This window comes from Cyanistes caeruleus, chromosome 17 (genome assembly GCF_971803275.1).
Source record: "Cyanistes caeruleus chromosome 17, bCyaCae1.hap1.1, whole genome shotgun sequence".
NCBI classification, from domain to species: domain Eukaryota; kingdom Metazoa; phylum Chordata; class Aves; order Passeriformes; family Paridae; genus Cyanistes; species Cyanistes caeruleus.
Window position 1 is genome coordinate 10,036,851 of NC_141717.1, and position 27,310 is coordinate 10,064,160.

The 27,310-nt window shown below is 42.0% G+C and overlaps 1 protein-coding gene across 2 annotated transcripts; it reads right to left on the minus strand.

Moving 5' to 3' along the window:
• Window positions 1-1,051: 1,051 nt before the first annotated feature.
• On the minus strand, window positions 1,052-25,557 carry TECPR1 (tectonin beta-propeller repeat containing 1). 2 transcript variants are annotated; one of them, XM_086854788.1, is made up of 26 exons: window positions 25,420-25,557; window positions 22,624-22,856; window positions 20,777-20,959; window positions 20,176-20,298; window positions 19,390-19,515; window positions 17,763-17,937; window positions 17,566-17,666; window positions 16,119-16,220; window positions 15,550-15,695; window positions 14,183-14,700; window positions 13,289-13,434; window positions 12,190-12,345; window positions 11,544-11,693; window positions 10,753-10,910; window positions 9,971-10,098; window positions 9,762-9,864; window positions 9,019-9,115; window positions 8,568-8,647; window positions 8,214-8,270; window positions 6,618-6,792; window positions 5,568-5,703; window positions 5,174-5,266; window positions 4,434-4,540; window positions 3,859-3,978; window positions 2,001-3,165; window positions 1,052-1,864 (listed from the first exon to the last, which is right to left on the minus strand). In XM_086854788.1, exons 1-25 carry the CDS (start codon window positions 25,541-25,543, stop codon window positions 2,971-2,973), a joined length of 3,732 nt encoding a protein of 1,243 aa, XP_086710914.1. In that variant the 5' UTR covers window positions 25,544-25,557; the 3' UTR covers window positions 1,052-1,864; window positions 2,001-2,970. The 2 variants fall into 2 exon arrangements, with proteins under 2 accessions (XP_086710914.1, XP_086710913.1); XM_086854787.1 differs by having other exon boundaries at window positions 1,052-1,806; window positions 1,943-3,165.
• Window positions 25,558-27,310: the final 1,753 nt, after the last annotated feature.

The window sequence follows — 27,310 nt, forward strand, 5'->3', positions numbered from 1 at the left end:
ACAGCTGAGGGGATGACAATGTAATTCAGAGTGAAAGGTGAAGTTTCCCACAGAGGCTGGTAAAGGATGTGAATTATTTTTCTCCACCACAGCAGTCCATAGCTATGATGTAGAACAACACCATCATTTATTCATGTGGTTGCCTTACTGCAGAAAGCATTTGGATCCTGCCTCAGACGGAATTTTCTTAGTGGTTGAACTGTTTTCACATTAAATTAAATTTGATTAAGCCTTTCTTGTACTCAGGTGTTAGTGAAAGAATTGCAGAGTCTTAGAGATTTAACTTGCCACTACATTGCTGGATCTTACTCCATTCACCAGCTGTCCCGTGTGGCTAAATTAATCCTCAGTGTATTTTATACACTGATTACAATGGGTCAGTCAGTAACAGCAAGGCCTTTTCTTCCAGTTATTCCACTCAGCAACTCTTCAGGTAAGAAACGTTCACGTTATTTGATTATTTCTCACCCTCTAGGTCAGTGCAAACCGTGGCTCTGTGTGTCACACAGTAAGTGATGACCAAGCATTTGTAGATTATGGTAATTTTTTTGTAGGATTCTTTAAAGGTCATTATCTGAGAGTTTCCAGCTAGTAAACATCCCTGGAATGCTTCTGTGGGATAGTTATGTTTGAACTGGTGTTTGATTGCATTGGTGGAAAGAGGGAACCAGCAAGTTTAAAATCCAGCATTTTAACAGTGCTGTTGATGAAGGATTGCAGTTTAAGAACCAAATATGCTGGTACTGCTCCTAAACATACAGAGTTCAATGCTTGGGCATTTTTGCTTGGCCTTGGGCCTATTTTTGACTTTCTGCAACCAGAGGCATTTCAAATATGACCAAAATGACACATCATATATACATATATAGCTATAAATACAGCAGCCAAGGAGGCAGGTGAAAGTTACCCCTTCTCTGAACACTGCCATTCCTAAGGCACAGTGAGGCTGAGGACAGGCATTTTTATGGAATTACAAGTGCTAGTTCCACAGTGGTACGTTGTAGCAAAGTGCTGTGTTCTTGGATATGTCAAAAGGGATTTTGTAAGAAGCTTTTTTTTTCTGATAAATTACTTTTATTTTTCAAAATTGCTTCAGTTTAAAGTCACTTTTTCTTATTTTAACTAGCCACAACAATGACATTATAATTTTTAATGAAATAATTTTCTAAATAATATTTAGAAGGCAAATACTTAGTACTTAAACATAAACAACTTAAAACTTTTTTTTTTTCACTTAAACCCAGCTTTTTACAGTAAAATAAGTGAAACTTGGCAATGTAGGGAAAAATGCAAAGGTACATTATAAAGCTTATTGTATGCAATCAGGTTGATTGTTGAAGATGTAAACACTGACTATTAAAAGGAAAAATCTTGATACAATGCAGAGAAAAATACAATCCTAATAATTCTCTAAAAATACAAGTAATAACGTTATTTATTTGGACAAGATACTGTGCAAGTTATGCAAAACCTATTATGGTAATTAATGCAACACATTATTTATGGTTCTCCCACAATGTATGTATAAACCAGAAATCTAATCACATACTGGAAAGATCAGCAGGTTCTTTCTTTAACAGTAAAGCATCTTCAATCTTCATTCACATTTGGACTTGGAAACAGTGCTTTCCTTGGCATTAAATACCAAATATATTCCTTAAATACGTGCAAACATAAGTTTTACTTCTACAAATACAGTACTGAGACCACACCAAACTGCTCATCATATAAAAATAGCTTCATATACAGTCACACACAGAAAGGAGAAATGAATGTAAAGTGTCCAATTATGATAAGTCAGGAAAACTTTTTTTGAGAATAGAAAGTGGTTTCACATTGGAAAAAAGGATGAATAAATAAATCACTTACTCAAAATGAAGAGCAGAGCTTCATTCTGAACTGCCATCAGTGTAAGTGTCCAATTATGATAAGTCAGGAAAACTTTTTTTGAGAATAGAAAGTGGTTTCACATTGGAAAAAAGGATGAATAAATAAATCACTTACTCAAAATGAAGAGCAGAGCTTCATTCTGAACTGCCATCAGTGTACACTGGCAAACTCTACTGCTATCAGTCCTACATTCCTACCACTGTAAAGTCAGAGTTTAAGACCTTCCCTTGACTTCTACAGTATGAAAGCATAATTTGCAGTGATCTTGAACACCTGCAGGGTCTGGTGCCTTCCAGCCTCCTTACATAGGCATCTGTGTACCTCAGTTATCCCAGTGTCAGTTCAGCTGAAGGCAGAACACGATTTCCCAGCACTTGCAGTGACAATTCAGAGCGAGACATTGCTGAGCCCGACTGACCAGGACTGGGCTCTCCAGTGGCTCCCTGAAACCAGGGGTTCTGCTGCCTGATTAACCCATTGCTCACTGTGAGCAAAGACAACAAAAATGGGCACTACCTGGTAACAGCAGCCTAAGCAGAGTTGTACAGAATTTGATTTTGCTGATGGGAGCAAGAACAGCCTGACCCAAGTCCACCCTTACACACGGAGCCTTCCCATGAGCAGAGCTCTGTGCATGTGTAAGGGCTCCACAAAAAGGACCAAGCTGTGTTCGCCTGCAGTTGATTCAAATTGAAACATCATCTGTACTCAGAGATGAGTACAGTGTGCAAGATGTGTGAATATGAGAGAAATGTAGGGAGCGTAAAAAGAAGAATTAAATGCAGTGATCATCGGTGCAAATATTCACATTTGTATGGTGTGTAGCAGCTATGGTAAAAGGTCAGAAATACACTGGTTAAAAACCTTGCCTGCTTTGACAAAACTATGAAATCTATCAAGTCACATTTTACACAAGATGAATTAGAAGGATTCAGTACTTAAAATACCCCATTGCAAAGTCCAGTTCAGTCAAACATATTAGTAGCACAAAAATGTCATGTTTCTCTCTCCAAGCAGTAGACATTTCTTTCTTTTTAAACTATTGCATGCTGCTTGTTAGCAACACATGATGGCAACACTCTAACAGTTAACAGAATATCTGTCCAGTTCTTGACTTTCACTGACCATCAGAGGGGTCTTAGAGTGTTCTGTTTTCCCTTTACTCTCATCTTCTCCCTCCTTCGATGGTGCTGGGTTTTCCTCGGCGGTGTCAGGCATGGCACCCCGAGCTGCTTCTGTTGCATTTCCTCTGACTGTAATGTGCTCCCACCCACCCTGTGAAAAAGGGATACAGAAATTCAAAAGGAGAAACATCACCCTGTCAGTGCTGTAGATGATGTGATGCTTTATGTGCACTGCTAATTTATACTATTTGTTCATGAGGAAAGTAACTGCTCTGCGATGAATCAGAAAAAAGGCTCCTTTTAAAATGAAACAAAACACAGTAGACCTCCCTGACAGGGAGTTATAGAGGTGGTAAACTTGAGGATTGCTTTTTGTCATGGGGAATTGAGATTAGTAGGGTCAGGCATTCATAACAGAGCCACTGCAGGTATTCCACCAACTTAAAAGGTGACAAAACCTTGAAATAGCATTTCTCAAAACACTCAGATTATTACACAGTACAACAATGAGGAATAATCATGTGCAGACCAGGAAGGAATCCACTTTTTTTTAAATGGCTCTTACTCCACTAGTTTTTCCACTGTAGGTTTTAAATTACCTATTTAAGATGAATACTTATCAAATGCAAATAAACAACTTCCCAGCTACTATGACTGTGACTGCACAGCCCATTATAGTAACTTCAAAAAGGAACCTAAACCTGAAGGAAAATGTCCGTTTCCTGCAGATATATCCAAGCTTTCCAATGCAGGCCAGCCAGGCAGGATGGCACTTCCCTTTCTCTGAGAGCCCACAGACATTGGGATGTACCACTTCAGGCAGATCTGTGCCCCCAGCACTTACCCCAATACCATAATCCCAGGAGAGGCCCTTAGGTTCCAGGGGCTGGACACCAGTCCGATGGCAGACGGTCCCACAGCTCAGACTGTGGCTGCCCTGCACTTTGTCAGCTATCACCCATACCTCAAGGAAGCAGAGAGAGGCAGTAAAATGTGCTGCTCTTCCCAGATGTGAAATATCTGCCTGATCCCTTTCAAAAATCAGTCTTCTTCTTCAGTAGGTTTAAAATACTCTAATTTAGGCAGAGAGAAACCCAAACAAACTATAGAACAGTGTTATAATTAAAACATTGCCAGATAAGACTTGGCAGGAAAGAGATTAAAAATATGAAAAGACTTGTTAAAACATATAGCCTTGTTAAAAAAAATAGAAAAAAAATATTGAGGCTATTTGCAGCAGAGGGCTTGGCTGTATCACTATTTCATGGGTATTAACTTTTCTCTTGCTATCACATTCCAGCATTTAGACCAACATTTTGTGCAATAAACAAAGCTAAGGCTGAAGAACATATAATTACTAAAGTATGTCCTACATAATTTTTAATAAACTAATGAGATAGAAGGAAGCTTAATACACACCTGGTCCAGGGGCCCTACAGACATTTTACGGATATTGTTTGATACATGATCCCACGTAGATCCTTGAGGGTAGCTGGGTGTGATACCCTGCCTGTACCAAAGATTGCCTGTAAAACAGAGTGCTGGTTACAGCCCAGCATGGCTGTTTGTCTGAAGTGCTGTAGACAACATAAATCAGGAATTAATTCTTTCTGTGTTCTGGGGAAATGCAGTTTTGGCTAATATGTGAGAGAGATGGACAAAATGAAGTTCCCAATTTGGAATCTGTATTTCTATAGTTACTGTTTATAAAAATAGCAAATACTCTGTTTTGTAAGAAAAGTGTTCATATAAGGAACTAAACACTAGAAAACAAAAGCAAACGAGATTAAGCTTTCTGAATCTGGTGTTAAAGGCTTGTTTCTTGTACAAAAGGTGCTTCATGATTTATCTCTTTTGGAGCAGGATTCCAGACAAAACCCAGCCATGCAATTCTCTGACGTTCATCTGTGTCTTCCCCCCACAGAGCACAGATGCTGGATTGTTGTTACCCAGGGCACTATCAAATATAACAACAACCAACCTTCAGAAGCACCACTTAAGCACACTGCTACTCCAAACCCTTCAATATGAAATATTACTCCCTTTGGAGCAGCAGTAATCATCTGTCCAGTTCTAACTTCGCCTCTCCTTTTTAAATCAGTCTGGTATAGACTGATGTACTTTTTGTAGCACTGACTAATAGTTTTTTAAATCCTTACCATTTTTATCCAAGACAAACACAGATGTTCGTCCTACTGAGACTTGCTTTAACTTCTGTTTTTGAGGTGAAGGGATATGGTACCAACAGTCACCTAAAGGTCACAAATCTTGAGTTAAGCATTGAAAAAATAGAATTAGCCATGGAAATGTCTGCAGTTGAAATACATTGCTGTGCAGGAAAGCTGTGAATGACATCACACTTCATATATTTTTAACATACTGTTTTTTACAAAGGAACACTAAGTTACACAAGTGAATAGCAAATTAACTGCTATAATTATTGTATTATATGTATGCACTGTTTTGCACAGCAATGGGAAAAGCTGGGAAACAGATTGGACTTTTTCAGACATGGCAGTGGAGCAGAGCAACAGATAAAATACAAGTTCTTACCTGCAGGTTTGTTTGGAGACACTGAACCCCGGTAGAAGGCAGAACCATCTCTAGCAATGGCCCACACTTGGTAAAATGCTCCAATGGAGATGGAAATGAAGGGCTGATCTGTTCCCACATGCAGCCAGGAAGTTCCCTAACAAATCAGGGAGGTGAATTGTGAAGCAGTGGTTAAAATTTCCATGAGAAAATATTGTTGATTACCAAATAAGAAAAAACCGACATAGTGAAAAATATTCTGGAGAATAAACCTTATATAACTTTACAACTGAACAGAAATGAGGTTGCCTATCCTCAAATATATTTGGATATACAACTCTTTGAAAATCATTAAGTTGGACAATGAAGGGCCTTTTCTATTAAAATCACTGCATTTCAGGCATCTGCATGTCTCTGAACAACTGGAATAGAGCTTTTTTTTTTTTAATTCCTCACAAAAGTCAACTGATATGGCATTTCAGATTCCAGACACAGTATTCCAGATCTCACTGCTCAGAAAGGATCAGAAAGGAAAAAAAAAATTGTAAATATTTTTTGTTTTCTTGTAGTTTTTCTCCACATTCTACTGAAGTATTTTCTTAGAAGTTTTTCCTGGTTTTTATCCTACTGGTATCAAGAGGCACTAGATTGAGACCATGCTTCAGAGAGTCTATTCCCCAGCAATTCCTTTAAGTGGGATACACCTATTATCAACAATTATCAAATTGTTGATAATTATCAACAATTACAAAAAACAAACAAAAAAGGAAGAACTAAGCTGCCAGTGCAGAAAGTGGAACTAAAATGCTTCATGAGAAGATGGCCAGGAGCTGAGAGAGGCTCCTGCAGGTGATATGGCAGAAGCTCAGGTAGATTATGCAAGAGAAGCACTATTATAAGGAACGTGGGCAGCAAACTGTGCTATAGCTGATGGACAGGGACTTCCAAATCTGGGACACAAAGGGATGAAAAATATCAAGGTGCTTTGAGAGAGGGCCTTGTGTGATTGTGTGTACTTGCATATTATATTAAATACATCAATAAGCAGTAAAAACAAACAGGGAGCCTTACAGCTGGATTTTGCTGTGTCACTCCAAGCCTGCAGAGCACATCTCCTTTGTCACTGATTGCCCACAGTGCTACTGCTTCTTCATCATCTGCATCTGAACTGGGAATTATGGAGATGTCCCACAGGGTAACAGGAGGCACTTCCAGCCATGGCCCGTTGGTGACTATCTTACATTTTCTGAAGCAGAAAAAACCCAAATCTGTCAGAAGTATACTTTCTATAACTGGTTTCCCAGTCTATTGTTGACTTCCAGTCCTAAAGTCTTTTCATTAGGCAGTGTTTTTCATTAAATATCAGTATTTTTGATTTGAAAGAGGTTTTTAACAATCAACCATGTTTTGCATTAGGTTTTGAAGTTTAAACTAGTACTGATTTCTCAAAGCTTGCATTGTTTGGGGTTTTTTTTAAGTTACTTTATAAAACCAAGACCGCCCAAGAAGTCTGCAACTGGTGCTACACTGCTCCATAGCTCTCTCAGATGCACTGGAAAACAGCAGGATAATAAATTGCAGAAAGAATTCCACACCCAGATCATTCCTTCCTCTGTCTCGGTTAAAGGAATAACTTTGCAGTTCTTTTTTGGTTGGTCTGTTAAAAGGTTATGTAGCATCTTGAGGTAGGCAGAGGTAAAGCAGCTCTAACTGACAGACTTGATAAATTATGCTGGGACTTTGTGTCACTGAAGTAGTGCTGTTTATTAGGGAAATTATGTTAGACTCTATCATCACCACAGTAATTTTGTGGATGAAGAATGTCCTAAAAAAAAATCAGGATATTCCTCTGTTTTCCAGTTCTGAAAAAACAACCCTGAGTGGTTCCCTATTTGTTTTCAATTTTCAATTGATAGTTAAAACAAGAGGAAGTGTTTAGACTAGAAGTGTTTCTCAGGTTGCTTATTTTATTTCAATTTACCATTTTGATTTAGTGGGTTAGTTTTGCTGTATATTGTGAAGTAACACTTTTGATGCTTCAGAACCTCACCTCACTTCAAAGCTTTTCAAAATACTTCGTAGCATCAATACCAAACCCAGCAGTGTGTAAGTTCACAGCAATTAATTAGCACAGATAATAGATGCTCTAGTATAGAAAGCATAGAAAAGTTGGAAAAACAGGGAATGCACAGACTTCTCCATCTTATAGAATATAGTGGCAGTTTGCTGTTTTCCAGGTTCCACCTGGACATTTCCTCTGACTGAAATGGGGCTGGACTATATGTGGCCCAGAAACGAGCATGTGGAATTCATAAGTTGAAACTATTAATATAAAAGGCCTATTACCAGCAATTATAAATGACCTAATATGTACCAATACACACAGTGTCTACTATTCCTTAATCATTTATCATAAGGAAAATCAGATACAGAGAAGAACTGTCTGATTTTTATCTACAGATCCCACAAAATCCAATAGGGTAACTACCCATAGAGACTTACAGTTAGAGACATAATGCTAAAGATAATCAGTTTCTCTGCTGGGTTATTTATTTCAGGTTTCTTTACTTTTGTTGATTGGGTGACAAGACTCTTCAGCTCATAACTAAAGTAGACTTAGTGAGCAATTATTCAAGTTCAAAACTTATTTATATTGAGGTTCCTCACCTTGCCCAGCGCCTCCGTCGGACAAAGTCTTTCATTGTCTTGTGGCCATGGTAGGACCTACCAAAACAGATTTAAATGATGTTCATGAGGATATCAGAGCATCTCCAGTATCAGTGCCAGCCTGAGAGCACTGCCTCCATCTGCCTACCAAGCACCCCTGCTGATCTGAAAATTCTTCAAGTGACAGTTTGCCAAGTTCACTTTGCTGTCCTCCCTCCCTGCAAATATCAGCATGCCCACAAAAATGGGGGGAATGAGGCAGTGTTGTGTCCTTGTCAAAGGGCAGTTAATGTGCAAACCAGAAATGAGAAGGAGTGAGGACTGGAGTCTGGGATTTGGTAGGAGTTTCCTTACGCTGGGAAGTCAGCTGCATACTGCCAGCCCTCCCGGTCTGTGCCGCCTGCTGGGCTGAAGTCAATGTACCAATCCGAGACCTGTGGGCAAACGGGGACACTGGGAATAACAATCAACACCCAATGAATCATAAACACCTCTTCTTCTATTTACCTCCACCTTTTGGAGAGCAGTGACTTGTTAGAAACCTTCTAATACTTGGAATACATACAGAGGTTCCCAAATCTTTTTAATTCAGCTGAAGAGAAAAGGATCTAAGTCATATTAAACTAAAAACCCCACTCAGTGCCTAACATTCTTTTGACTATGGAAAATTATTGCTAGATGAATGGGGAAAACAAGGTTAAATATTACAACAAATTCCAGAAGAAAATCTGGGCCCCTTGAAGTCTTGTAGCCTACTTGCTAAGCCTGGACTCCTTTGTAAAAAAATTTGTAAGACAAAACTTACCCAAGACCACTGTGGAGAAGGAGGCTTGGTGTTGGTCTTTGTGCATTCCTGCAGGCCAGAGGCATCACTCCACATGTATCTATCTGTGGGCAGACCTCTGGTGGTGGAACAGTGCACAAGGAATGCAAGGTCATTTATAACAGGGAGTTTAAAAGGGGAGGGAAGAAAATCCATTTTGTAGCACTTCCTGCTTTCACACACAAAACACTGCTATCATTATTCTCCTTATTTAGAAATATCATGTGAGTGGTGAGCACAATGGGAAAGAATCTGTACAATTGCTTCCAGTTATACCAAACTTGAGGATTATGTAAATTTTTCTCTGTAGAGTGATATTCCTCACTACCATTTAAAACTGGAGTGTGAATCCCATATATGTTGATTTATATTTTTGCTCTAATATGCTATTCAAGGACCCAGTGTATTAAGCACAATATGTATATCAATATACAGATGCTAATTACTTTTCTGTCTGGCCTTAACAGTGAAAGATACTGCAAGTAGGCACACTTCGTGCAATCACAGAGCACAAATCTGCAATGTTTTGTCATATTTGAATGGATAATTACAAATTAGAAAATTGAGAAACATTTCTCCTTCCATCATAGGTTAACTATGAATGTTGGAGGAGACTGAAGATAGAGTAAGTGTAGTAACTCTTCCAAAAAGCTAGAACAAAGCTATTTTTTCATTTGACAGTGGTAGTATTAAAGTAAATGAATGGAATAAATTGCATAAATAACCTGCTGCTGTATCCAGTGACAGGGTTCCACCGTTGGTTCTCATAGATGTAAACACATTTCACATCTGACTGTGTATATATGTTATCAGCACTACTGGCCAGTCCTGTGAAGAATAAACAATGTGGATTAGAGTAAAGCTAAAGCTCGAAGACATTACATTTTAATTCCACCAGCCACTGATGATTCTGTTTCTCACTCCCAAGCTGTACCTTGGATGAAGCCACCTCCGTATCCACCAGTGTAAACCCAGGCTGTGTGGTCGTAGCCGACGCCCCACACCACGCCCCGGCTGTTGCTCTCGATCAGCCGGAGGTGACCTCCCACCTGCCGCCAGAACCTGCCAGGAAAAGGACACTGTACTCAACACCACATCCTTCAGGAATGTGTGCTTTTCCCACCAACAACCCGATAATCTTCAGCACAGGCCACCTTCTCTGCTCGACTTGTCCAACTACTGTGTAACCTGCAAGGGAAAGCAGCTGCCAGTTGAAAGCATTTCCCTCTGAACAGCTACCAAAAAGCAGATGGTATTGTTCTGCTTGAGGGGTTTGCAGTACCATGGTGCCACAGTTGTCATAAAAACTGTTGAGAAACTGCTCCTGTACTGCAGTGTCTATGGAGGACTGAGAAATTCAAATTTCTTGACTCAGATAAAACTGAAAGCTCAAATTATATTCCAATCACAGCGATTAGATTTACTTTCAGTTTAGGCTATCTCTTATGACATTAAAGATGTAATGACAAAAAAATGGGATTTCAGTGAGAAAGGCTTTTGAAATCACAAGGACATCTCCAGCATCTGAGAATTAAAATATGATTTGGTGAATTTCTTCACGTGCAATCATGAGTAGAAAGGCAGCCATTAACCCTGTCAGTAAGACATCTGCAGTGTCCTACACACTCCAACAGCCCATCAAAGCCACTGAACTGACAGGACATTCTTTGCTGGATGGCATCCCATGCAGAAAGAATAACCTCAGAGGCCTCTTACATTTGATCACACGGCATCAGCTGGGGTCCGGCCTCCAGCTCAGGACTTGGCTCACTAACAAAGATGTCTCCTTTACAAGTAACTGACCAAATGGCATGGTGAGAAGGAGGGCCTTGAATCCGTCTGCTTTCACAGCAAGACATGTTCAGCAAAGACAGCTACAAAACAAGAAGCAAAAAAAGCTTCCATTTACAGTGAGAACAAAAATTTCTATAGAGATGCTCAGTACTGTAAAACAAAATTTTACCTCTGCACGTTCTTGCAAATCAGCAAAGTGAATATGCAGCTTTTTCTCAAAAGGCACTAGAATTCAGTGGTTCAGAAATTATTATACAACCACTGGAACCGCTGTGGTTTGCAGGAGCTGATCAGGATGAAGCATCTCTCAGGTTTGCCCCTGCTACAGTGTATCTATGCCTGTCTGCCTGTACAAAAGACTCTAGAACAGTGACAACAGAGAATGGTTCTTCTACCAAAACAGAAGAACACAATAACTTAATTCAACTCCTAACTCATTCCTACCCTAATCTATATCCAGAGATAGGAATAGAATGAAAAACAATATTGGTGTTGCTGTGAATAACTGCAGCACCAGAAAACAAGCAGACTTCAGAGGAGATAACAAGCTTCAGGTGCCTCTAAATATGTTTGATCAGATGGTTTAAATACCTAAACTTAAAAGACAGCTGAGCAGCCTCAAGAGTTTAAGTGTAATGCTGACATTTCAGAGACTGGCTTCTGTGTTTTATTGCAGACATTGCCAGCTTGAAATGCGAGATGCCCAGAATTACCCAGTCATGCATTTCTTGCTCTGTTGCGGCTGCCAGGCGGATTGGCCATCGCTGCTTCGTCCTCTCAGGTGTGTAGAGTGCAAAGGAGTGCTTGGCTTCATTCAGCACTTCAACTATAATGGTCACTTCATTCAGGAACACATGGATGTACTAAGACAAGAGAAAAAAGCCCTGTGACTATGGCAAACCCTCCCCAGAGCCAGCATTTTCACACTTCAGGTCTACAAACAAGGCGTTCTTGCCAAGGACAGCAAAGAATCAATTCTTGGCACAGAGGGAATGGGACTCAATTTCCAGTCATTCACTACCTCTGATTCCTATTGCCTGCAGGCATTAACCCTACTTGGGAGGATCCTGTCCAGCCAAGCTGGGCTCTTCACAATCAAGAACACTTTGAACTTCCAGAAGAATTCCAAACTAGTGCAGAACTGATGGTTTAAGCACTGTGAGTGGTTTGTGATTGGGTATTTCTGACGCAACCTTAACACAGCTCAGAAAAGCCTGCATGCAGTTTGTTGGTACCTGGGGTTACCTTTGACTTGGTTCCCAAACCTCAGAACAGTGGCATGCCATAATTTGCCTCCTTTAAAGAAACTGTTTCCCTTTGCCAAAAGCAGCTCTCCCAGAGGTCTGCCGCTGAACACACCTTTTTCTCCTCATGGTACATGTAATAGATGAACAGGATGCTGTCGCGCATCCCATCACTCCCCGTGAACTGCTCCAGTGCAACTCGAACATCCATCCACTTATGAGGCTTCCAGTTCCTCCACCACTGCAAAGCTCCAGTTTTAACCCAAACCGACTGCAAGGCAAACACAAAATTACAGGAATAAAGAAACTGCATGACTCTTTTTCTTTCTCCCAAATGCTGTTTTTGTGCCCACAAGTTGTGTCTGCTGCAGGTTAGTCTGTATCACACCTCATCACACATTCATACACCTGTATCACACATTCACATACAGAGTGTACCAGAGTATGAAAACTCATAAAAGTAGATAAAATGATACTGAAGTAGCATGCATACAACAGTACTAACATTTTTACCCTGCAAGAATGCAGCAGGACACAGGCAGTAATTGACTCAAGTCTGCTCTTGTTATAATACAACCTCTCTTTGGAGTTTAAAAACTTTTGACATAATTTTTTTAATCTTGATTAAAGCCCTGGACTCCAAGTGGTTTTAATCAGATAATTCCAGATGTCATTTGGCAGTTAGAAATGAAGGGACCAAAAATATGAATGAATCTGAAAAGAGCCAAGGAGTCATAACAAAGGGAACATCAAACAAAACTGCTGCTATTTATGTGCTGCCATTGACGTTTGCAGCATTTATTTACGCAAGTTAAATTAGTCCTAATGGCCACAGAGAGGGAAGCTCACCTACTTGAGTCACTGCTTCAATTAAGATGCCTCATCTTGTGGTGGAATAATTCACACAATGTTGTGCTGTTGCAACCATTTCTCTGAGGATTTGAGGTCTCACAGTACCAAATAATGCTGACCAATACTTTGTTTCTTCCTAAATAAAACTATCTGATAATGCTTTTAGATGAATACTGCTGCTCCATGTTCGACAAGCTGTTAATTTCCCACAGGGAGCTCAGATATTAATAATCCAGGAAAGTTGTCATAGACAGAAGTGAGGGCAAGAATATAAAGCTGACAGTAAGCTCAAATCAGTATGTCAGGAATGTATTATTGACTCCCAGATGTGTTTGGAAGAGAGAAATGTCCTCACTGCTTACCTGCTCAATAGCCTGCTCATAGTGCCTGAAATTCTCCAGTTCCCGCTTTGTCCTTTCACTGAGCTGCTGAAAAATCTGCTTCCTCCATGCTGCTGTCTGTGCAGGAGTGATGGACAGGGAGAGAGACTGCACAGATGATGACAAACCTAGGACAGAACCAAACCAAATAAACTCCAGTGAGCTTTGAGTACAGTTCTGTGAAAGGTAAAACACTGAGCTCCTTTGAACACCAGACTGGATCGATCCAGTCTAACACCATTTTTATAATGATTATAATTTGGAAACAATGTATTACAGCCAAACTTCATAAATGATACATAGAAATATGATCACTAGATGATTATATAGAGGCTTTTAAAGCCATAACCTTATAAAAATGAGGGTTTTGTCACTGAACTGCAAGGTAATTAGATGATATACTGCATCATAAGTTAGTCTGTTAAATACTGGGATGCCACAGTCCATGGTTTATTTTATCCACTTCAGTAGGAATGGCAGAGTGAGGCAGTTACTGCCTCTGCATCTGCATCTCCCAAGAGAGCCCTTTTCACTCCTTCCTGTTACTGCTCAGTGATATTATCTGTTTTGCCCGAAGCTGCAGTTTCAGTACAATTAAAAATGAGATGTAGATCCAGCACAGATGACTTTATAAAATTGCTACAGGAACTCAAGAGAAAATATCACTTTTACATTTATTTATCTCAAGCCCCAAGTGCTCTACAGCTAAATACTGCAGCACTATGCTCAGACATGAACCTATTAACAAACTGCAGTAAGAAAAAGTGGGTTAGCACAAGTTTGCACCATGGCTTTGCACAGAAAAAAACAAACCAGCATTTCTCCTAAAGAGCATATTGAGCTGTGACTGGAACTGGGGTGTGCTGTGGCCAGTACCTGATGGAGCAGTGAACCACTTGAGTGGGCTGTGCAGATCTACCAGACAGCCTCCCCCAGACACCCAGGCCCACAGAGGGTGCTCATCGGCTCCGTACTGCTCTTCAGCTCCCACTGAGAACACGCCCAGGGAGGAGAGGCTGGATGTGTCTGCAAAGCTGCTGACGGAGAGCACTGGATGCTTCTGAGCCTCCTTCAAGTCAATGTTTATCCACTGCAGTTCTGCAGAAGGATTTGGGTTTCCAGGAGATTTATTCATTTCAAGGTTATCTTTCTCATTACTAGCTGAAGCAGCAGTGGCTTCTCCTTGCTCAGAGTGCAGAGGATCCACAGGCAGCTGTGCAGATGTTTCAGCCTGGCTGGCTGGGCCATTCCCAGCAGCTGCAGCTCCCAGCAGGGCAGTGCTGGCAGGGCTCGAGGGCACGCCGGGGAGCTCTGTATCAGAGGAAGGATCTGCATCACCCTGAATGACCGCGCTTGTTTGGTTCTGAATATCATCAGTAAAGAAACAGCCAGCACTGAAGGACAAATAGATAATTAATTATCATCCAAAGCATTGTAAATCAGCACAGGCCTTAGATTGCAGACACACAGAAACTGACAGTATTTCACTGAAGGAGAGAAACAGTAGACTTCTCTTTTAAATGTCAAATTCTATCATCAGAGGAAAGGGTCCAACACAAATCTAACAAAACTATGAGTCTAGTAAATCTGAAACATATGAGGAATTTTATTGATCTTTTCAAACAATTGGTGGTGTTGGCTACCTACAACTCTCAGGAAAACATCCCATTTTCTGAATATGAAATAATGAATAGGATTTTTTAAAGCCCATTATTAACTTTATGATTTGTCTTTGCTAAAGGGAACTTCTCAGCACACACTCTGGCTCAAACAAGTCAGATCCACTGGTATGTGTGGTACAGCCCAGAGGCCAGCAGGCAGGGGGAGTACCTGATTTAAGCTCCCTAGGAAAAGAAACATACAGTGACACTCAGGAATAGTAATTCCTAAGTGGAGCTGACACTCCTTCATGGTATATCATAAACAACATCTTCTCTTATTAATAAGAGACTAGTTCCAGATAGTGATAATAAAGCCCAGAGGAACATGCTTTACTACAGGCATGCAGTGAATTCCAATGTGGGAGCTTCAGATTCTTCTCTGAGTGCAACAACTGCTGCTTATTTGTTTTTATTTTTTATTGTTAATTTTAATGGCAAAAATGCAAATGCTTTTTGGCATACATAATGATTAGAGATGTGTTCCCCACTCCTCCTTGTCTGTATCCCTTGAATGTCAAGAAATATCTCCTAGCATTGAAACTCTTGCTGTACAAAGTCTTGAGCAGGTATTTCATGAAGTACCTGAGCAGACTTGTTGAGCTCCCAGTCTGAGATCTGTCACTCTCTCTGCCAGACACAATTGCCTTCCACGTCTTCCCACTGAGCTCACTTGGTGTGACACCTTGACGAAAATAAATCGCTCTGTCATCGCAGCCGATTCCCCAGACCTAGGGAGGGAAAGGGCTTGGTGAAGGAAGTGGCTTGGAATGCAGTAGGTATCAGATACAAAATAGGTGCAGTGGTGCAGAATTGAGCACAGAAAACTGCTGGCCATGGTGTTTTCCTTTTATGTTCTTCCTTAATGCTGACACTGTAGATGCAGAACAAAATTCTGGACCAAAACCAGTCTGCACCTCCCTGTGCCATACAAGACGTGCTGACTGTCACCTTCAGGTGCAGAATTGCAGAACTTAGTCATTTTCCCTCCCAGCAGTTTAAGCCTTTTTGTCCAGCCAGCCCTATTGGCACTGCTGAGAGCCCTCACCACATGTGAACAGCTCCTGCACTAGAGGGAACATACCCCTTAGTGGTAACATTCCCCTTTAGAGAGGAATGTAAATACCCTCTCAGCTGCTCCCCAGCTCTCTTACCTGGTTGTTTAAGCCCACGGTTACCATCATCATTTCTCCAACCATTTCAATCCAACTTGTCCCACAAGGATTATGTGAGTTCACTCCTCTTCTAAACCACACCTACAACAACAGAAAGTAAATTTTTCTCCTTCTGTTCTAGCAGGAATTTAGTTTCTTTAGTGGATTAGTCTTAATCTCTAATACTGACTTGCCACATTGTCTTAAGAAGTCAATTACTTCCTTGAATCTTTATCAGATAAAGATAAAACAATTCTCCCAATAGTACCCACATTGTGTGTCCACCTGCAGCCAGAAAAGCCAAAAAAGGAGACTTTTTTTGTAGGAGTTTCTGTGACAGAGTTAGTTTTTAAGCTATTGGAAAAATACTTTCTATTACTATCAACATGTAGGCTATATTTGACCACTCTGAATGGGCTTCTAAATAGTGCTCTTACATTCAAATCCTAGAAGCAGGGCTGCCAGAGAGAACTGTCAGGGGCATGTCTTTAGCAGTACAGCTCTTTAAAATGTCTCCCCTTAGATCTGACTACTAATCTGGAAGTGTCTGTGTGCTGGGCAGCTGGAAGAAGTTCACTCTGTATGTAGCATATATCCACATAGTCATAGTAGCAAGCAGCTCCCTTAGAAGCTGTTGGTTGAATCCCATAACATCAGGATGTTTGACTGCCTGTGGCAGATCTGAATGAAAATGCACCAGCTTATCTCCATTTCTTACAGTGTATTTATCTGGCAGATGGAGCAGGCTGGGCACAGCCTGTTACCATGGCTCAGATGACAAGTAGTGACTCACTACACCAGAGAAACTCAACTGCTGCACATGCACACAGTTCGGGCCTGGCTTTGAATTCAGTGTGAAGGAGCAGAGAATGGGGTTCTGTGATCTTTATGGGTCCCTTCCACCTTAAGACATTCCATCATTCTAAGTTAAAACTCCAGAGAAAGTAATCACACATCCACATAAGATATATCTCAGCTAATTAAAAACCAAAACTCCACATTAAAAGGCTGATGAAGAGGGAACAGTTACAGTAGGAAGAAAAAAACAGCATAATTCAGGAAAGTGTAGATGAGGATACTCCTCCTGCTGCTTTTGATGTAAAATTCATTCCTTGTGGAAACAGGAGTCACTTCAATTTTGATACTTAATATCCTTTAGAAGAGGCTCCTCATCCAATACCCACCATCCCCACCCACCTGCCAAATCTGTTTTACTCAGGTTTAGAAAATTATTTCCAAAAGAAAAGCAAAAAGTCTTCTTAAATTCAACTTAACTATCACAAACCACAGAGCATTCCCATAACATCAAGGGGAACTAGAATTTCCCAAACCATGGGGATAGAGAGTTCAAATCACCAGTGCTTCCTCTGCAAGTTACACTCCAGTTTGAGAGCAGCACACAGGGAAAGGGAAGAAAAAAGCAAAAGCAGAATATGAGCCCTCTTACTTTTCTATCCTTTGTAACACACCACACCACATCAACACCCACAGAGACATGCATGATCCCATTTTCAGAGCTTGGAGACTCCACAGTACTCCAGGAAATTCCTGCAAAAGACAGAACCCAGAAGGCACTGTAGGTTATTTCCTTATTCAACATTATACTAATCAAAGGGGTTTCCAGCCAGATTTAACAAACTTTACCTTGAGGATTATTCCTATCAATTCCTTCTCTCACAATAGCTTGCCCTTCCCAAAGAGTTGCCCAAAGGAGATCATAGGGCCCACAGCTGATCTGTACAACTTCACCAGGAGTGGTGACTAAGGACCACGTGGAACCTTCTGGATTGTGATGGCAGACATTTTCTCTGTACCATACCTAGACAAGTTTAAAAAAACAAAAACAAATGAAATAAGAAAAAAATAATATCACTACAACAATGAAACCATTGAGACAAGAGTAAAGACAAACTGGAAAGAATAGCTCTCCTTTAACAACAGGATTCTTTTATGTACTGTATGGCACTCTGACCTTTAAAGGTACTTTTTTTTTAATGTTAATTATGCAATTGAAGCTATTTCCTTATGTACTAAGGGAGGAGGCTGTTCTACAGAGCAGCTTTTATCATGGAACTGCATCTGGATTGGTTACAGTAACTTAATGCTACAAGTTCTGTGTATATTTCAACATTTAAACCACTTCAGTGTATTTCAGGGCATGTTATATAAACCAAGAATGAACAAACACATAACACAAAAATGTTACTGTTAGCTGACAGCCTGACCTCACTTTCACTGAACAGAGCTTGCCACAATATGGGGGAAAAATTCCATTCACTGTGCAGCCTTTGGTGACATCTAGCCATTTGCTAGTCCTGGACTGTGCAATTTCTGTAGATCACAGTCAAATAGGAAGGTCAAACACAGAAAGCATGTGTGGCAGTCATACAAATGCTCCACAGCATGACTGCTGAGTGCTAAATCTTCATTTTTAGGAATACTTTCTCTGCCCAGGGACTTTCACTTGGGAAATAAAAGCATTTTACAATGGCAGTTGAGTAAGCCTGTAGACTGGGAGGCTTGTTATGTATTACTAGAAAGTATGAGGAATAGGGAATTTTTATTTTAAACAATTTAACCAAGATTGCTTGCCTCTCCAGGCAGTGCCAAACATGACTGAAAGCCTGGGCTATCTGTTAAAAGTATTACATTCTGCCCTGTGAGACCACAAGTTAGAAACTGTCTAGACACAAAGGAATATCAGGTACGTGATGTAAGGATGATGGAAGGAAAACAAGAATCAAATTTTCACAGGACTGAGCAAAAGAGGAGACCCCATGGGAGGCCTAAAACCAACAACAGAGAAAGACATATAGTTTTCAATAAAAAATAAAATTAAAACATTTCAGAGCTGGATGCCACCTTGCCAGGTCAGGAGGTAACCACTTTCCAGTCTTAGAAAACCATTTTGAAAACTCTTGAATCTGTCTCTCCACCCCAAAGGCACAGCACAATGCTTCACTAGAACCACAGTCAGCATTCTAGGCATTTTTCAAGATATAAGATACTACTCAGCCCAAGTTTTCAAGATTCACCTGTACATATAGGTTAAAGGTTTTCATAAACAATTCTAGAGGTACTAAGCTTTTGCATTTACAACACAAGCTGTTACATAATGTAGTCCCAAAGCAGCTCTTCATCCTCTGCCAGATGCACAAGCAGTGCATTTCCTTACCAATATAAGACAATAACAACCCTGCCTTCCTTTACAAGTATTTAATGCCTTTTCACTCATAATCTTTTTTAGAAAACTTAGGAAACACACACATACCCTTCCTTGCAAAGAAACTGCCCACACTGACAGGCGGCCGAGAGGCTCGTCCGTGATCTCCCATCCTCCAATAGAGATGTCATTGAAAGGGTCTGGCAGCTGGTCTGGTTCATCATGGGACACAATCTGGAGCAAAGGGAAAGAAGGTTGAGGAGAGGAATCACTGCAAACAGGTGACTTGGCTGGTGGCATAACTTGTGTCTTGCAGCTTGATTATGTAACACTTCCTAGAGTGGCTGAGGATGGAGATTCTCCCTCTCCTTCAAGGCCTCCATATGCAGAAAGGGGAAACGCTGCCAAGGCAGCATGGAGAAGTCTGTTTTGCACCCTAACTAAAGGAAATTTTTACTCACAGAACAGTGCATACAGAATTGGAAAGCTGAAAGATCAAAAATTACAATTTTTATGTTCTTAAAATGGAACACCAATTACTAAAGAACAGTTATTCACAGATAAAGGACATAGCTTGTGAATGATGCAAGGCAGGTACTACCTTGAACGAGAGTGCTTTGTCACACAACCAAGGGAAGTTAAAAAGTTGATCTGAAATTTGCAAAGGAGCTGAACATCCATCTCTAATTGCATCACCATGAGATTTGGCACCTTTTTACCACAGGTTTCTATGAAAAATCCCAGCCTTCCACTTATGCTTACAAGAATAGCAAGTTGGAAGTGAAGGAATCCAAGTCCAGCCTACAGAGAAGCCATAAAAAATTAACTTCTCTGCACTTATAATTGATTATTTCAGACAATCAGTTTATTTAATATTTAAAAGAGATCCAGAACCTTCGCCCAAACGTCCCGTGATTTGTATCTCCTGTATCTGATCCATCTCCTGCGTCTGACACAAGAATTCCATCTCTTATCCTTTGTGTAGGTGCTGGGGAAGTCTATGGCATAGGTCCAGCCCTGCAAACAGAGGTTTTCTTGTATGAAAAACAGGATCAAGGGAATGCTTGAAGTCATAACTCAGAGCAATTCTGCACAAGAGTCACAGCACAAGTCACTCTGTGTGTCTCTACAGCTCTGATTAACAGATCAGCTAATTCCACAAATGATTTATGAATCATACCCAAATTCCTCTGGATGATATACACAGAACAAGACACAGTAAAATATTTTTACTTTCTGCATAGTAAAGACCTTAAATAACAATGGCATTCAGTTGCCAGGATTTCGTGGCCTGATCAAAAGAAAAAAGCTTCCACAGAAGCTCCTGTAGACTTCAAAAGCCTTCAAACAAGATCCTTCTTTCTGTTGTATTAGAGTTGAGCTATTTCCCACAAAGAAGTTTTATTTTTAGACTACTTTACACTTCTATAAAAATTTCTTTAATTTTACAGAGTAAGGATTCCCAGAATAGATCTTTTGGGTATTGTTCACCTACCCCTTTCTCTGTTGGTTCCCCTCCAATATTTTCATCCACATACCAGTCAGACTCCCACTCCCAGTGTGGTGAAGGCAGTGTGAAACTATCAAGCTGCTGGTGTTTTAGCCCGCTCACATCACTCCACTGCCAGCGGTCACTGGGCAGTAATTTCTCACAAAAGCCACCAACTGGATTCCAGCGCTGCCAGAAATAATAAATAAAGTATTTTGTTTGAGATCACATTATCTCATTGGACACCTACAGGGAGTCATGACACATTTCTTATTTTCTGCAGCAGAAGAGGAATAAATTCCTGAGGTGAATGAGAAAGTGTTCACTGCATGAGCCCCTCCCTGACACAGCCTTTGGAAGAAGCTTTGTTCAGTATCAGAGGAGGGCTGACTGCAGAACTTGTCCCAACCAAGTCATTTTCAGCTACATAAACAGGACCATCTGATGCTATATTTTACCAGGCACAGGGCTTTTTTCTTTGGTGATGTATGGCACCATGACACTGCAGCATTAGGGTAATGCTGTGTGGATAGACTTGGTAGCTCTAATCTACTCCCAGAGAAAGATGATTCATATCTTGTCTGCACTAGAAAAACAGCACTGCCTCTGCCAGAATGGTGTCAAGAGAACTGTATCAGCAAATGTACCCTGGATCTTATGGTATATTTTTTCCCTAATCTACCTTGAATCAGTTACAGAACTGATAACACAAGAATTTTCACCTATACTTCCATTTTTTCCCCCCACACTCCTACATACTATAGAAATACTGGCAAAATCTGTCCTCTAATACTGTCTTATGTTTTAGGGCACATGGAAAATGAGTGGTTCAAAATCCATCTGTAATTTTTACACAAAATATTATTTGCTGTTACTAAAAATCTGTCTAAATTGCCTTTCACATTATCTGCAAACTACTTCAGTTTAATTTTGTCGTTGTTAGCTCTTGTATTTCTTTTTGTGCTTTCTAGTATTTTGTTTTCCGTTTTTCAGTACCTAGAACAAACAAAACAAAAGTTTTAAAGTAACAAATAAAATTTTAAATTTTGCATTTTTAAATAACATGTTTACACAATAAAAGGAACATTCTTAAATGGCTGAAAAGCTGTATCAGTATTAAATAATGTATAAAATTAATTTGTTGTACTTTTGCCCATGCAGGTAAGTTAATGTGTCTTCCCAATTTATATTCAATCTATTGCCCATTAAAAATCAGAGAAATGTACTCAAGAAAATACATACATTTTCTATCCCAATTAACTTTTGGTTAACTTAAAACCAAATTTGATAAGTTTCCTTTAAAATACTGTTTTAAAGATATTAGTTTAAATGCATCAGATAGAAAGGATCACCTTAACACTTCTATGCAAAAAAGTTGGAAACATTGTACTTTAATGGAAAGTTATGCCTTTATTAGAGAAGTCTTTGTAACACTAAGAAGTGGCATTTTTAAAAAGAATAATATACTTCTGATAATGTATCTTTGTTGCCTGGAAGTTACATGGGGCATTTTCTAAGGGGAATTGTGTATTTGTCACTAAGGAAAGGAGAAATGGAAACCACTCGGTGAAAAGGGTGAATGCTCCAGTCTGAAATGGCTCACACAGAGCTGGAGTTCACACTGGCATTGCTTTTGCTAGGAGCAGGGAAGTGTAACTCCTTTGGGAATTTAAATACTACAAGAATAACCTGGTATTTGGCACATATATGTACTCTTCAGGAACTTCTGGTAAAAAATGAAAACAAATAAAACTTATTAATCCTCTTGTGAGAAAAACACACCGAGACAACTGGTGTAGGATGCGCTGTCAGTCCAAGCAGTGGCAGTGTGAGAGGTATTGTACCTGTCATACCTGGTTCTCATAGGTTTCCTCCTGGTATCTGATGGGAACATCTCCTGAGAACACGTAGGTGTACACCTGATGGTCACAGGCTATTCCCCAGCAGCACTGTTTGACAGCAGAGACCCGTTTGAATTCCAGCTGTGTGTCCTTACACAGCTCCCAGTACTGGCCAACAGTGGAGAGAGTGTAAACCCTCCCAAAAATGTCAACAGCCCACAAAAGGGAACTGGGCATGGCCATATCTGAAAGGCAAAAATGAGGTTATTACTGGAAATGATAGGTACAAAAATGGATCTTGAACCATTTATCTTGCAGATCAGTCATGCTCTGAGCCATCATCAGTCAAATTAAATAAAGATGTAAGTGATGATTTTTTAAAAAGAGCCTGTGCAAAGCTGGTAGCTAGATCTCTTTGTCAGAGCTGTGCAGCCCACACCTCTCAGATATCCCTGAAAAGCCATAAGAAAGACCTTTCTACCAGCCCATCTACTACTGTCCATCCTACAAGAGCTCAGAAATAAACAGGACACCTCTGGCAGGCTGGGGACAGATGTTAGTTCAGACGTGGGTTCAGAAAACCACAAAGCCCAGAGGTCCACGGACTCTGCAGCTACAAAAAGCATACCAAGGGGAACACAGGACTGCCACAACGTGGCTCCCTCCACACCTTTCTGCTTGGCACCAGCTTCACCCTCATGAGGTTTCTACTGCTCCACCTAGGGTTAGGGTTATGCCTAGAGTTAGGGTTCAGAAAACCACAAAGCCCAAAGCTCCAGGTGAAAGAGGAATTCTTGTTTGGAGTCGGTGTGGAACACTTCTTTGCTGTCAAATGGCAATTCTGCTTTTAATACAAGAGTCTAAGGAGAGCTGCCTGCCTGCTTTGTGATACAAGTGGAGGCACACAGGGACTGACTTGCACTGTGTATGTGAATGGCAGTGGAGAAACTGGAGAATCTCACACAGCTGGGTCAAAGAACAGCACAGGAAATTCCCAAGGGATCCCAGGGACAATATATCAGGAGTCTTTGTTTCCTAGAAATTCTGATGCTAAGTACCTAAAAACCTGGATCCAACAGAAGAAGTTGAACAGGTAACACTGATAAGAAAACACAAAGCAGCAGAGAATGAGTGGTACCAGGGGAAGGCCTGAGCAAAATTCTATTGCATGTAGCATAAATAAAACGAATCCTCTGCTTTTTCCCTCATTGCTCCTGGCACTTTGAATGCATGCATGTTTGTCTGCACTTGGATCAGCCATTTACCTTCTTTATGTCTTCCTATAGTGGAGTACAGAAGGACATAACATGGAATAATGGAATGGAAAGAAATGAAGATAAGGTGAAAAGTGTGTGTGTGTTTGTGTGTACCACTGGGAAAATAAAGGCCATGAAAACAACCCTTCAGTATTAGCATTTAAAATCCTCCAAAGCAGTGTTTATAACAGAAGAAAATATTACACTTCAGCAACCAGAATGCCAGAGAGTCTGGAGTAAAGGAAGCATTATGGATAATGCAACAACGACAGCTACCTAGCTAGTTAACAAATAAAAGTGATGCTTGGGTCTCTTAAAGAGAGGCAAAAATATAAATGAAGGCCTGTACCTGGAATGACAGTCCAGGCAGGCAGAAAAGTACCTGGAACAGTTTGGGAAAAGGTGATGAAAGTTCCAAAGATTATGAAGTTAAGAAAAGGTGGGACAATTAAAATAACACAGGCTAATGCAACTGGTTTAAAATACTCAAGACAGCCATGACAAGTGAGAGTTTCTACATATTCTTTCAGCTGAACTTTTGAGACAGTGTTTGGGGAATCATGGGAAAATCCCAAATGCATTTGGGGTTATCAACTTTAAGACTTCACTTTAGGCCCCTTTGCACTGGCTGTGCTGCAGATGAAGACAAATATTGCCCAATTTTGAAGGATGTTCAGTGCTGCTTGTCTATGTGCTTTTCAGTGAAGGCAGAAGTTGTATTCTCAGGGGCCTGTAAAAAATCAGATCTTCTGAATTATTCCTCACCTTGCAGCTCAGACAGGTAATTTTGGACAGAACTAAAATGCCTAAATGAAGACAACATATTGTTAATTAAAATTTCCAGTGGCCTGGTATAATGCTGATTGCTACAGAATTCAAGAAAAATATCCCAACTCCCTGAATACAATAAAAACAATGATGTTCCTCGGGAGAGCAGGGCCCTGTCCCCGAGTTCAGGCCGTGGAGGTGGCAGGATGTGAACCAACCCAGGACTCGACGTGTTCCAAGGCACACCGCGCACACATTTCTCCTCCGTGCCTCACGAACCGAGCGGGGACTCCTCCGGTACCCCCGTCCAGCCACGGACGCGCCGCTCGGAGCCCGCGGGGATCCCAGAGCGCTCCGCAAACGCGCCCAGGCGCGCAGCGCACCCGGCAGCCCCGCACGGGGCCCTCCCGGCCGGGCATTAAGGCCGGATCGGCTTAGGAGCCGTGCGGGGCTGCGGCGCCCCGGCCTTGGGGCGGCCCCGGGCCGGGCACAGCCCCGCTCCCCGCGGGCTGCGGCAGGAGGCGGGCGCGGGGCTCCGGCGGCGGCGGCGCCTCCCGAAACGCCCCGGGCGCCCCCCACGCCCTCCCCGCGGAGGCTGCGCGGGGGTGCCGGCACCTCCCCACGGCTCCGCCACTGCTCCGACAGCGCTGGAGCCGCCGGGAAGGGCGGCAGGGTCCCGATCTCCACCCACCCTGCCCTGCCCGGCCCTGCCCTGCCCTGCCCGCCACCGGCCCGCTGGCAGCGAGCGGCGCTGCTCCGGCCCGGCCCCGGGCTCGCCCCTCACCTGCCTCCCGCCGCCCAGCGCCGCTCCCGGCGGAAGGAGCCGCCGCGCCCCGGCAGGGCGGCCCCGCGGAGCCGCGGCCGGCGGGGAGCGCCGCGCCCACACCGGCTCCGAGCGCCGCCGCCATTGGCGCGGGCCGCGCGCGTCACGGCCGGGGCCTGGCTGAGGGAGCGCCGGGGCGGCCCCTGCGGGAGCTCCACGGACAGCGACAGAGCTGAGCGAGCGACTGGAGCCGATCTGCTGAGGGAAGGCTGAGGGAGCTGGGCCTGTTCGGCCTCGAGTAGAGACGACTGAGAGGGGGCCTCATCCATGTGTAGAAATATGGAAAGGGAGATGTCAAGAGGATGGAGCCAGGCTCTCTCTGCTCGGTGGTGCCGAGCAATAAACAAGAGACAATAGGCAGAAACTGATACAGGACATTCCACCTGAACACGGGGAAGAACAATTTTACTGTGCAGTGACCGAGCACTGGAACAAATTGCCCAGAGAGGGTGTGGGGTTTCCCTCGCTGAAGATATTGAAGGACTGTCTGGATGCCAGCCTGTGCCATGCACCCTAGAGCGACCCTGCCTGAGCGAGAAGGTTGAACAGATGAACCACTGTGGTCCTTTCCAGCGTGACCCAGTCTGTGATGCTGTGATTCTGTGGAAGGGGCTCATGCAGGCAGAGCCCATCCGCCTGTCCGGCTGCTCAGAGTGAGCAGGGGCTGCAGCCGGTGGGAGGGAAACCAGCCTTTGCCTGGAGTTGTGGTGCATCAGTAAATGCCCTGCCTGAGCTGTAAGGAAGGAGGTAGCCTTTCCTGTCACAATTTGTGGCAGTAGAGTAGGAGCACAGTAACAATCCTCCTTCCCTGGGTGACACCAAAGGTGCTGCTTAACATTTATTACAAGATATCACTCACCCTGCTACAAATGATAACCTCCCTTTGAAACTGATTGCTTGTACATCTCAGCTTTTGCCGTCACATTCCAGTTCATTTTGAAGTGAGACAAAAAACCGAAAAATATAGGCAAGGACTCCCACACCTGTCCATTCAAATATCTGCACCAAAAGTATCCCAGACCGCCATATATCTTGCAGGCCAGTACAGGAGTTGAAAAAGCATTGCAAGACCTTTTTCAAAGGGAGCTGGTGATAAGTTATGAATCTTGCCCGAGGAGTTTCTAGTTGCTGGTTAAGGAGAATATGCTTGCCTTGTGCTTTCCTGTGGGCTGTGGGTTCAGATGGTTTTGGTCTGTGGAGGTTTGTGGTTTGGAGGGTTGATGCACACATGAAATTCTCTAGAATGATTCCTGTGTGAATAAAGCCATCATGTCTGGGTTGTTTCCTGGCTGAGCCCTCAGGACACTTGACTTGCTGCAGTAATTTGGTCAGAGGGGGTTTGTTCAGAGAGCTTTCCTGCTGTTGGCTCTTCCATGCTTTCCCAAACCTCACTTCTTTAATAGAAGGATTTTTCCTTGTTACTTAATATTCATTTTAAGGAAATACCTTTCCCCTTATGAGAAAGTACTGCATTGCATTTGTGTCTTAAGATTTTTCATTCAAAAGCCTCATGCAATATTTATACTGCTACAGTTAAAGTAAGCAAGAGAGCCCTCAGAAGATGCTCCCCTTCCAGATGGGTCACCTGCAAACCAGAGGAAGGAGACAGAAGGCAGGAGGGCACAGATCCCCTCACCACAGTGTGATGCTGGCACTGGCTTGGATTTGGGGTAGTGTGATCTGTGTTGCCATCTCTTTCAAGAATTTGTTTCCTATTTAGGCAAATCGTTTAATGACTTCCGTTCCCTGTGTTTTTCCCCCCCTTCCTATTTAATGGGGCTAACCCTTCCCTACTGCACAGAACCTGTCATGGGACGGAGTCTCAGTGTTTGCCATGGTGAAAAGGCCGTGC

Excerpts from the sequence above, each read along its gene's own strand:
- TECPR1 (XM_086854788.1), bottom strand. The coding sequence starts at position 25,543 with ATGGCGGCGGCGCTCGGAGCCGGTGTGGGCGCGGCGCTCCCCGCCGGC. Across the intron at positions 16,221-17,565 it reads GTGTTACAAAGGATAGAAAA|GTGTGGTTTAGAAGAGGAGT; the intron begins GTAAGAGGGCTC and ends CTGTTGTTGTAG. Across the intron at positions 4,541-5,173 it reads GTTTGTCTTGGATAAAAATG|GCAATCTTTGGTACAGGCAG; the intron begins GTAAGGATTTAA and ends TCTGTTTTACAG.